The sequence below is a fragment of the Barbatula barbatula genome (genome assembly GCF_947034865.1).
Source record: "Barbatula barbatula genome assembly, chromosome: 2".
Taxonomy (NCBI): Eukaryota; Metazoa; Chordata; class Actinopteri; order Cypriniformes; family Nemacheilidae; genus Barbatula; species Barbatula barbatula.
The window spans coordinates 28,445,697-28,457,840 of record NC_136767.1 but is presented as its reverse complement, the minus strand read 5'-3'; the positions used below and the strand labels follow the sequence as shown (position 1 = coordinate 28,457,840).

The window sequence follows — 12,144 nt, the reverse complement described above, 5'->3', positions numbered from 1 at the left end:
CAAAGAGACAAAAAAGAAATAAGTGTAGAAATGAGTATGAAATATGATGCAAAAACGAATATATCTTCTATACAAAATACGATTCTTTTTCAAATCACAATGAACATTTTCACAGGCTATTGTCCGGAGAACATGGTTTTGGGATTGAAGCTTTTTGGTAATTAAATCGCTTCGTAACATATGCCAGATTTTTTAATGTTTACTTAAATATTCACCAGTTTATGATAACGGATGTTGGAGTTTTAAAATCATAAAATCAGTTTTAATCAGAATATCTAAGTTTCTCTCCAAATTCTCAGAAACTGACACTGTTGTTTTTAACCTTAACCCCCCAAAAATCGATGCAAAAAGTGCAAAAAAATCATAAAAATCATTGATCTATGGACTGTTTTAGCGGCAACAACATAAACGATTGTGTCGTGGCCCAAACTTAACTTCCGGTAAACCTCCACAAAGAATCAATAAATGTTCAGTAGATTTATTTGAATATAATACAATATACAATAACATATACAATAAAATAACCATACGAATTAACATGAATATAAATTAAATCTAAAATAATAACTGTTATATTATAACCAAACACAGACCAGAAGTTAACTTAAGGCCAGCTCGTTCGTGCGTCCGATGAAACCGTGGCGGAGAAACCGTATGCTTTAAATGCTTGTGTCATCTAAATTTGTCGTGTTAGTGTTTTAGAGGACACAATATTTTCACCATTTTAAATGTGGATTTGTGGCAAGCGAGCTCAAATAGAGAAAGACACGCTCCTTTGTCTCGGCAAGTTGGCTTCATCATTCAACTTTTATGCTGTTATTTAAGGCCATTGCACATTGTCCAAAAAGAAATACGACCTCACATTGTGTCAATCACATTTACACGACGCCTCTCTGCGTTTTCAGCATACATAGCAAGCATTTTGAGAGGTGTTTTGACAATTCAGAGACACGAAATACGAAGAAACGCATACGAAAATTTCGGACTGTATGTGCAAGACCTTCACTCGATGAAATGTCGAAGACGCTTAAATGCACTTCAGATTTCCCAGTAAAATGTACAACAAAGGAATTAAAACATCTTAAGCATCACTTTTCTATCATTTGTTTGAAGAGATCAGTGTAATTAATAACAACATTTCTCAGTTTTGACATTAACACCATTGAAAAGCATTTACCAGCAGTACAGTACATTAGTTTTAGTTTGGCGTATATAAGTTCTTGTGTGAATGGCTTGGTGTTCTCCATCAGTGACATGCACATGACACTTATTATTTTTTTACGAGGAAAAAACGTTGGTTTTTACTGTATATCAAAAGATTACAATATTTTCACTTTATTCATACACCTATGTGTACATGTTCTAATAGTTTATAAAGTGCATAATTATAATTTCCATCCTTAATATTTATATAACAGTTATTTATATAACAGTGACTAGCATAATTTATTTCTTCTTTCACACCCAAAATGTATTTCTATAAATGTAAAATCTATTCTTCAGTATTGGTGTGAGCTGATATTTACAAAAATGTATACAAGTCCTGGAATCAAAACCCTACTAAGTGTGGGCGGGGTCTGTGATGGGTGGAGTCACAAGAGTGCACATGTGACGCTGGCATCCTCTGAGTGGTCACAGTTGTGAACGTTCCATGCTATGTGAGAGCACTGAAGGATATTCGCTTCCATGCCGGTGCATTTCAGGTTGTCCAGCAGGATTGGGCCACGACCCTGCCCAAAGAAAGACTGAGCCTGAGCGGCCCTGGGCAACCCACAGCTCATCTGCCTACACACCACCTTAGCATCTGGAATATCCCAGGCATCATCACACACGGTGCCCCATTCGCCTCTCAGGTACATCTCCACACGGCCCTCGCAGCGATGCTGGCCCCCCACGAGTCTCATGGTGCCTTGAGAAGGGACGAAAAGGCCACATGTACATTTGCATCCCAAATATAGTGTGAAAAGAATGTCTCAAAGATGCTTTTATTGATTTGTTTAAGTGTAGCACATCTGTGTTGTGTTTTACCTTCCACTGCCGTTGTAGTTGTAGCTGTGGTTGAAGTGATCTTCTCTGTTATTCCTATACCAAAGTCTCTTGCCATTCCCCCAAATTCCTCAAACTGCAAAGGAGCTTGAAAGACAAAGACAAGCTTATTTGCGTTGTCGACTAGAGGATAGTTTACAAAAAATGATATTGTTTAAACATTGTATATATATGTTTAGTACAGTATATTTAAATATGATTCATCAGGACGTAATAACTGTGAATGTGTGTTCATTCATTGATGTAATGGTGGTCGCCCTCTCTTACGTGCACAGATAACTCCGGCGTCCTCATGATGGCCACAGTTGTGCTGTCCCCAGCCCAGATTGAAGCAGTCTGTCAGTTTCTGCTCGTTGCCCCGGCAGTCAACGTTATCCAGCAGGATGGGACCTGAACCGTAGCCGAAGTAAGCCAGAGGTTTGGCAGCAATAGGTGCGCCGCATCCCAGCTGTCTGCAGACGACCAGAGCGTTATCCATGTCCCAGTCATCGTCACACACTGTTCCCCAGATGGTGAAGTAAAGAACCTCCACGCGGCCTTCACAACTGCTATTGCCGTTTACCACGCGGATGTTAGGTTTCACTGAAGGGGTAATCGACCGAAGATGTTTAAGTGATTGATAGAATACAAGAGAATAGAATACATATGAATCTACACTTCCTGTTATTTCTCTATTTATCTGTCTGTCAATTTCTCTATCCATCTGTCTGTCTATTTCTCTATTGGTCTGTCTGTCTTTCTCTCTATTCGTCTGTCTATCTATCTCTCTATTTGTCTGTCTGTCTATCTCTCTATTTATCTGTCTGTCTATCTCTCTATTCGTCTGTCTGTCTATCTCTCTATTTGTCTGTCTGTCTATCTCTCTATTTATCTGTCTGTCTATCTCTTTATTCGTCTGTCTGTCTATCTCTCTATTTGTCTGTCTGTCTATCTCTCTATTTATCTGTCTGTCTATCTCTCTATTCGTCTGTCTGTCTATCTCTCTATTTGTCTGTCTGTCTATCTCTCTATTTATCTGTCTGTCTATTTCTCTATCCATCTGTCTGTCTATTTCTCTATTGGTCTGTCTGTCTTTCTCTCTATTCGTCTGTCTATCTATCTCTCTATTTGTCTGTCTGTCTATCTCTCTATTTATCTGTCTGTCTATCTCTCTATTCGTCTGTCTGTCTATCTCTCTATTTGTCTGTCTGTCTATCTCTCTATTTATCTGTCTGTCTATCTCTCTATTCGTCTGTCTGTCTATCTCTCTATTTGTCTGTCTGTCTATCTCTCTATTTATCTGTCTGTCTATCTCTCTATTCGTCTGTCTGTCTATCTCTCTATTTGTCTGTCTGTCTATCTCTCTATTTATCTGTCTGTCTATCTCTCTATTCGTCTGTCTATCTATCTCTCTATTTGTCTGTCTGTCTATCTCTCTATTTATCTGTCTGTCTATCTCTCTATTTGTCTGTCTGTCTATCTCTCTATTTGTCTGTCTGTCTATTTCTCTATTGGTCTGTCTGTCTTTCTCTCTATTCGTCTGTCTATCTGTCTCTCTATTTGTCTGTCTGTCTATCTCTCTATTTATCTGTCTGTCTATCTCTCTATTCGTCTGTCTGTCTATCTCTCTATTTGTCTGTCTGTCTATCTCTCTATTTATCTGTCTGTCTATCTCTTTATTCGTCTGTCTGTCTATCTCTCTATTTGTCTGTCTGTCTATCTCTCTATTTATCTGTCTGTCTATCTCTCTATTCGTCTGTCTGTCTATCTCTCTATTTGTCTGTCTGTCTATCTCTCTATTTATCTGTCTGTCTATTTCTCTATCCATCTGTCTGTCTATTTCTCTATTGGTCTGTCTGTCTTTCTCTCTATTCGTCTGTCTATCTATCTCTCTATTTGTCTGTCTGTCTATCTCTCTATTTATCTGTCTGTCTATCTCTCTATTCGTCTGTCTGTCTATCTCTCTATTTGTCTGTCTGTCTATCTCTCTATTTATCTGTCTGTCTATCTCTCTATTCGTCTGTCTGTCTATCTCTCTATTTGTCTGTCTGTCTATCTCTCTATTTATCTGTCTGTCTATCTCTCTATTCGTCTGTCTGTCTATCTCTCTATTTGTCTGTCTGTCTATCTCTCTATTTATCTGTCTGTCTATCTCTCTATTCGTCTGTCTATCTATCTCTCTATTTGTCTGTCTGTCTATCTCTCTATTTATCTGTCTGTCTATCTCTCTATTCGTCTGTCTGTCTATCTCTCTATTTGTCTGTCTGTCTATTTCTCTATTGGTCTGTCTGTCTTTCTCTCTATTCGTCTGTCTATCTATCTCTCTATTTGTCTGTCTGTCTATCTCTCTATTTATCTGTCTGTCTATCTCTCTATTCGTCTGTCTATCTATCTCTCTATTTGTCTGTCTGTCTATCTCTCTATTTATCTGTCTGTCTTTCTCTCTATTCGTCTGTCTGTCTATCTCTCTATTCGTCTGTCTGTCTTTCTTTCTATTCGTATGACTGTCTGTCTGTCTGTCTCTCTATTTATCTGTCTGTCTATCTCTCTATTCGTCTGTCTGTCTATCTCTCTATTCGTCTGTCTGTCTATCTCTCTATTTGTCTGTCTGTCTGTCTGTCTATTTCTGTATTGATCTGTCTGTCTATTTCTCTATTCGTCTGTCTGTCTTTCTTTCTATTCATATGTCTGTCTGCCTGTCTATCTATCTCTCTATTTGTCTGTCTGTCTATCTCTCTATTCATCTGTCTGTCTATCTCTCTATTTGTCTGTCTGTCTATCTATCTCTCTATTTGTCTGTCTGTCTATCTCTCTAATTCATCTGTCTGTCTATCTCGCTATTTGTCTGTCTGTCTGTCTGTCTATCTGTCTCTCTATTCGTCTGTCTGTCTATTTCTCTGTCTGTCTGTCTGTCTGTCTGTCTATCTCTCTGTCTCTCTATTTGTATGTTTCTCTATTGGTCTGTCTGTCTATCTCTCTATTTCTCTGTATGTCTATTTCTCTATCCATCTGTCTGTCTATTTCTCTATTCGTCTGTCTGTCTATCTCTCTATTCGTCTGTCTGTCTTTCTTTCTATTCGTCTGTCTGTCTTTCTTTCTATTCGTATGTATGTCTGTCTGTCTGTCTGTCTATCTCTCAATTCGTCTGTCTGTCTATCTATCTATTTGTTTGTCTGTATATCTGTCTATTTGACTGTCTGTCTATCGCTCTCTGTGTCTGTCTGTCGATCTCTCTATTTATCTGTCTGTCTATTTCTCTATTCATCTGTCTGTCTACCTATCTCTATTTGTTTATTTCTCTATTTGTCTGTCTGTCTGTCTGTCTCTTTATTCTTCTCTCTATTCGTCTGTCTGTCTGTATATCTCTCTATCTCTCTATTTGTATATTTTTCTATTGGTCTGTCTGTCTATCTCTTTATTTCTCTGTATGTCTGTCTGTCTATTTCTCTATCTGTCTGTCTGTCTATTTGTTTATCTGTCTGTCTGTCTACACAATATTAACATTATATGCTTTGTTAGATAGTATCATTATTACCTTTTGTTGTTGAGGCTGTGGTGACTGCAGTGGTAGTTGTTGAAGTATCTTTTACTGGCATTTCTGTCACTGAAATGAACAGATAAATGTGGCTTACAGTGAGAGAGGAAGATGATGTTCAGAAACAGCATCATCTGCTGGTACTGTACAGTATTTCCACGACATAACCCTCATGTTATCATTGATTCTACAGCTTCAGCTGAACGTAAATGCAAAAACTAAAGGCCAGGCACAGCTGTTAAGACTGAATTGGTTATTAATTCAAGCATTTATAAATGAAAAAGCAAGTGAAACTATGAGGCATATGTACAATGGTATTGTGTTTATACCTGCTGTGCTCTCTGTAGGGATAAATCCTCGGCCTATTGTCTCTGTGTTGAGAGATGGGACCGTGGTGGAACTTGAACCTTGTACAAATAAATAAAAACACATGTTTATATTTACACTCAAATGTGAAAAAACACCATATTTTAAAGTATTTTTGCCCTTGATTCCAGTACAAATATCCACAATTCTAAAAATTCTAAATCCAAAAGCGAATTTTGTGATATTGACCATGTTTTGATTATTCTTTGGACAAATAAAAACAAAAATGTATCTAGTTTTACATTCAGATTGTTAGGCTAATCGTAAATTGAACGATTAAATATTTTGCCCTAAAGGATTTTAGGGCATTTTCACCTGCGGTTTCAGACGTTTGGACTTTCCATTTCAAGTTACCATCACATGAATCCAGCAAAATCTAGTTTAGTTCAACTAAAAGTATGCATTGTCTTTGCACAGGAGTGTGGCTGCAGAAAGTGTCAAACGCACCTGAGCAGATGACACCCGCATCCTCATGATGGCCACAGTTATGAATCCCCCAGCCCAGACTGTAACAGGCGGCCAGGCTACTCTCATGCCCATTACAGTTCACATTATCCAACAAAATCAGTCCCGTGCCATAGCCGAAGTAGGCGTTGGTTGTTGGGGTGACCGCTTGCCCGCAGCTGATTTGTTGACACACAACAGCCACATCTTTCATGCTCCAATCATCATCGCAGACGGTACCCCAGTTATCCTGATAGTAGATCTCCACCCTGCCCTGGCACCGGTCCGGCCCCCCTGCCAAACGTATGGTACCATCTCCTACACCACAGGAATGACTTTAAATATGACTTGTATATTTTTCACGAAAAATCATGTCATCAATTTCTGGGAGACAATGCAAAAACCTCTTGAAAGCGTGTAAAACTATCTTTATGAAGACATGAAACACGATCTCTTTGTCTAACACAAATCCGGGTTTAAATTGACTTTGGCCTGAGAATTCATTTAGTTTGATCTTGTGTTTTGGGTGTGGGCAGGTTTACTGTAATTTTAGTCTGCTGAGCTCAACATGCCATTCAATGTGATGCACAACAGGCGGCTACAGTTTCAATCTCACACATGCTGATTTGTCTCATGTTCTATTCTTGGACTTAACTAACGCATGGAAACAAAAGGGCTTCCCATCAGAGGAGCGAACCCACGATTCCATACCGTGAAAATGTCATGAAATTCCCCAAACTATTTCCCATAGGACTCGGTTACTTTGTTACGTGTTGACATCATAACCTTAATATTAGATATGGGTGGATATGAAAAACAAAGGTATAGGATGAACAAAGATCTTTGTCCACTTTGGATTTTTTAAGTAAATTAGAGGATGCTGGAAATTTTAGTTGTTGATCATGTAAATTGTATATACAGTATCTCACAATTTGAATGTAAGTGTATGTGTTGGATAACTTACTTGTTCCAGAAGCGATTTGTGATGGTGTTGTGGGTTCCAGACCTGCTCGAGACTCCACAACATTACTGGCTGTGAGAGAGAGAACTGTATTTTATTACATTTCTTATCCTGTAGATATTATAATATTTCTCTCAAACGGATAGTTCACTCAAAATTGAAAATTACTGACATTCTTACAAATTTTGTGTTTAGCAGAACAAAGAAATGTATACAGGTTTGGAGCAACCTGAGGGTGAGTAAATGAAGACAGAATTTCTTCTTCTTGGGTGAACTATCCCTTTCAGTAAAATGGGGTTGAATTCTCTCAACACACCTCTACAGGTGACGGCCACGTCCTCATAGTGGTAACAGTTATGGATTCCCCATCCCTGATTCCCACACTGACTCAGGTCTGTTTCTCTCCCTTTACAGTCCACGTTGTCCAGCAGGATGGGACCGGAACCCTGACCGAACCTGGAGCTGCTCCCCACGGTCACAGCTATTCCACAGCCCAGCTGCCGGCAAACCACGTTGGAGTCCACCATGTCCCAGTCATCATCACACACCGTCCCCCAGGAGCCGTTATGAAGGACCTCCACACGACCTTCACACAGATGTCTGCCGTTGACCAACCGCACTGAAGCTTTGGTGAGAAACAACATCATTACAACATTAACACCAAAATAACTTTAAAACAGTGGATTTCAACTTTCTTTTGGTTCTTAAGGTTAATACCAGATTTTCTTGATATTACTATGATAGTTTTTTACCATGTTTGCTAATAGCAGTAAATGAATGATCATGACAAAGACAGTACTGTACTGGATTTTACATGTAAGCAGCGAGCAGATTAAGTGGTTTAACCAGACCAAACGATTCATCATTTATCGGCCATAATACATCTTGTCGGAAAAACAAGGAAGCTAGACATTAAAGTTAATAGCGCTGTCAATGTGGATATTTCTTTTAAACAAACGCATTGATTCACTTCAGAAGACCTGGGTTAAGCCCACAGAGGTGTGTCGACTAGTTCTTTGATCGATGGATGCACTTTTTGGAAGAATAATTATACATGGTATTCTAACTCTGTCTGCATTATTCTAAAAGAAGAAAGTCATATTCAGTCAGGGTGCCTTGAGGTATGAGTAAAACATGGGAAAACTTTGTTTTGCCTCTGAAATATAACTTTAAGCCCTCTGCTGGTGAGGTTTGTGACTGTCCAACCCCAGATAAAACACAGCAGCACGACTCTTATATACAGTAATGATATAATGGACTCGGTAATGTGCCTAATCCCCTTCGATTTAAGGCGCGATAATAAGTCCAAATCTGACATTTGACTCCAAAAAATGAGTCGGAAAGAGAGTGAGGGCATGGCATAGTGAGCGAAAAGGAAGTGACCTTTTTTTCTTTTGTGCCTTAGCCACTACAATCTGTTCTTTATCCACCTTCTCTCTTACAGACACTGCATCGTAGCCAACGGGCGAGGACGCACTTAACGGTGTGTTTTGCTTTATAAAGATGTGACCCTCACAAATTGCTTACCTTGTGGCGGTGTTGTCATTGAAGACGTTGTGTTGTTGGCTGTGAGAAAAATAGGAAGAGAAAGAGAGGAGAGAGAGAGAGAGAGAGAGAGAGAGAGAGAAAAGACAGCGATTTTGGTCAAATTATTTGTTGAAAGGAGGTTCTTGGCCCTCCATACCTACAGCTCTCTATATCTACTATATCTATTTTCCTGTAATTTTAGACTCTGTTAAACAGAACATAATTCTGCTCTGTCTGTGTTACCTGAACGGCTCGCTGCACTGCAGAACCAAGCACAGAAATACTATGTGTGGGATGCTAAAAACATATTACACACCTCTTATAATGACATATTTATAACATTTTAGTTATTACAGTTTTGATTTTAGTTTTATTAATATTTTTAATTAGCTTCTATGTTTAGATGTTTATTTTTATGTTGCTTTATGAGATTAATACATTTTTATTTCAGTTTAATTTTAGTTAATTCTTTTTATTTTTGTGCTTATTTCGGTTTATTTCTTAGACAACATTGCAATTGTTTCAGTGGTATTAGTTTTCCAATAATTTTTAGGTCAATATTTTATTATATTTTAATAAACAGAAGCATTTTCAAAGTTTGAATTTGAGTAAACTAAAATAACCCTGATTTATATACACGATTATTCAAATGTTTAAGGTCACTTATAGTTTTTTTACACATATGTATGAATAATGTTATGACTAAAAAAATCTAGAAAAGCAAAAACAAAAAAATCATGAAAATGAAAATAATTAGCACCTTAGTGTAGTCAAACATTTTAGTATTGTAATGTAAAAACTATTTTTACATCTGCATCGTTGTTTACGAAACTAATAAACTAGGCATTTAAGCATCGACCAAAATATTGGCGTTGCTAGCACCAAGCTCTAACCACCGAGCTACAGGAAAGCATTTCTGTGATGTTTTTGATGATTAAATACTGTGTTGTCATAGTTGACATGCACTTTTTAATATTTTGTATTGGTTAGATATTTGCAAACCCAGTGACAAACATAAAGAGTGACTAATAATAATGATTTATGGCTGAAATAAATATTTCAGCCTTAGTTTTTAACAAAGTCCAGACCATTCTTTCTCTCCACAGGCTTTCTGATCACTTTCACTCAAGACATTGTGTTCCTCTGTTTTGATGATTTGAGACCGCTAATGTTAAAAGCTATACAAACCGTTGTATGAAACTGTGAATCAATGGTGTTTGATTTCAATGCCTGACAAAGACAGCGGAAAAAAACACCTTTTGCCAACATATGGCATGTAGGTCATTTCACAAGCTTCTCTGCTTATTAATGTCTGTCCCTGAAATTTCAGCGTCTCGTGTTAATGCTTTACATGTTTGTGGAACTGCACAGCTGAATATACAGTAAGTTAAGTGTTAGTTGGTTTAATTTGATTTAATTGATAAAAGAGCTGAGCGTGTACTTGACTGTACATTCAAAGTAAAGCAGACGGTATAATTGTACTTACAGTAGACTGTTGATCTTCGTGTAAGCTTGAGATCTCCTGCACAAAAATAAGATAAAAAAATGAACTAATTTGCCAATCATACACACATTATCCGACAGATGTCCAGAAGAAAGATCACTACAATCTTAATATATATCTCATTTACGATTTTCCTTATGGAAAATGTGGCTCCGGTTCCTCTATTAATATCTGTTATTTTGCGGTAATGTTGGAAGATGTTAATATCTTTTAACCACGTGTCACGACACAGAAGCCAAAAACTGAAATAAATAAAAATGGTGAAAATGAATCTTAAGGAAGGAAATATACATAAATATTACATTTGTAATGTAGAGTGGCCTTATAATTTAGGGTTCAGTGTCACACACAAACAGTTTTTTTCACTCACCAAACTGAAGGACAGTGGTGACGGTCAGAAGCAGGAGCGAGCCTAATAGACAGGTGAGGGTCCAGATGGCAGATCTCCAGCGTCTGCGCACACCGTCTGAAAAACGCTGAGCTTGCATGGCAGAATGGATCTACACAAACACACATAAACTCCTTCAGTCTTTTTCGTGCCACCGGTCACAAGTTCACTACAGTATCTAGGATACTACCAAGTCTGTTCATCAGTAATTGGTTAGCTACTCTCCATCATGTAGAAAAAAACCCTGCACAAAAACAGCATCACCAACGGATGGTCAGCCTGCAGGCAAGTGTCAGACATGTATTGATAAGAGAGCAAACCAATAGTTTGTGTGCCCATGTGTTCTCTGTTCACGAGATCCTTGTAAAGATTTAGTAAATGTAACATTTCAGCTATGAATCTTTTGATCTTAATTTGTTGATGTAAAATGGCGTCATGTTTTGGAGATTAAAAAGCACGTTTTTTATGTTTTACAATGCATGACTTTTTAGCATGCGATGCTTGAATTGTTTTTGATTGTTTTTCGGATTGATTTTGATGTTGGTTTATGACCCGAGCATGAAGATGAACCACTACATACTGAGGTAAATACACAGATAATCAATATCTAGAATACACTTTTAGACGAATGCATAATGGAAATAAAATCAAATTGTTTAGGAAAAATAAAAACAGAAACAAATGAGGCAATTGTTAAAAAGTGTATGGAGGTGTGAAATTAAAAGTTTGTAATCTGGATTTGGGTAAATTTGATGAGAAATGTTTACGTTCATATCAAGATCTTCCATACTACTGACTTTGACAAATCTGAGCTCGGTTTGACACATTGTTGACATCTCTTCTGAATCTCTTAAGATATATCTGAGACGCAGGATTTTTTAACAAACGTTTCCATTTGCTCTTCACTTAATCTCATCAAGTTTAGTAGAAAAAACTGAGACATAAAAGAGATCTTATCAGATTTTTCTTTCTTATTGGCTATTAAGATTTAAGACTCTGATATACATGTGGAATGAACGTCACGTTATCAGTAGTTGTGTCTCTTGTTTATATCCTGAGAATTAACAAGATATTCCCCTCTGTTTCCTTTTAAATTTTATTTGCCTAAATCCGTCCTGACCTTACACTGGAATGTGTGTAAATGGTGGGATACAGCTCGGGATCGCAGATCTGGAAGAGAATATGATATTCAGTGGAGCAGATAGTGAACATTCCGGGCCGCGAGCGCACAAAAAGACATTTCTGCTGTCTGTGCTCCTAAAGCGCTGCTTCCTGCGAATCTGTCACTGCGACTTTCCAGAGCGCTCAGGGAGTTGATGACACTGCTGGGGCGCCTCTCGTCTCTGCCCCGGGACTGAAGCCCTGACGGGTGGAGGGGTGGCTGTGGGGGGCAG

At 38.0% G+C, this 12,144-nt stretch overlaps 1 protein-coding gene across 1 annotated transcript; it reads right to left on the bottom strand.

Moving 5' to 3' along the window:
- Positions 1–1,592: 1,592 nt before the first annotated feature.
- LOC306902940 (scavenger receptor cysteine-rich domain-containing group B protein) lies at positions 1,593–10,850 on the bottom strand (the record flags this gene model as incomplete). The annotated part of the gene is made up of 9 exons (XM_079471865.1): positions 1,593–1,909; positions 2,029–2,133; positions 2,314–2,628; positions 5,561–5,629; positions 5,890–5,967; positions 6,374–6,688; positions 7,335–7,403; positions 7,648–7,956; positions 10,733–10,850. The coding sequence occupies 9 exons, from the start codon at positions 10,848–10,850 to the stop codon at positions 1,593–1,595; spliced, it is 1,695 nt and encodes a 564-aa protein (XP_079327991.1).
- Between the last annotated feature and the right edge of the window lie 1,294 nt (positions 10,851–12,144).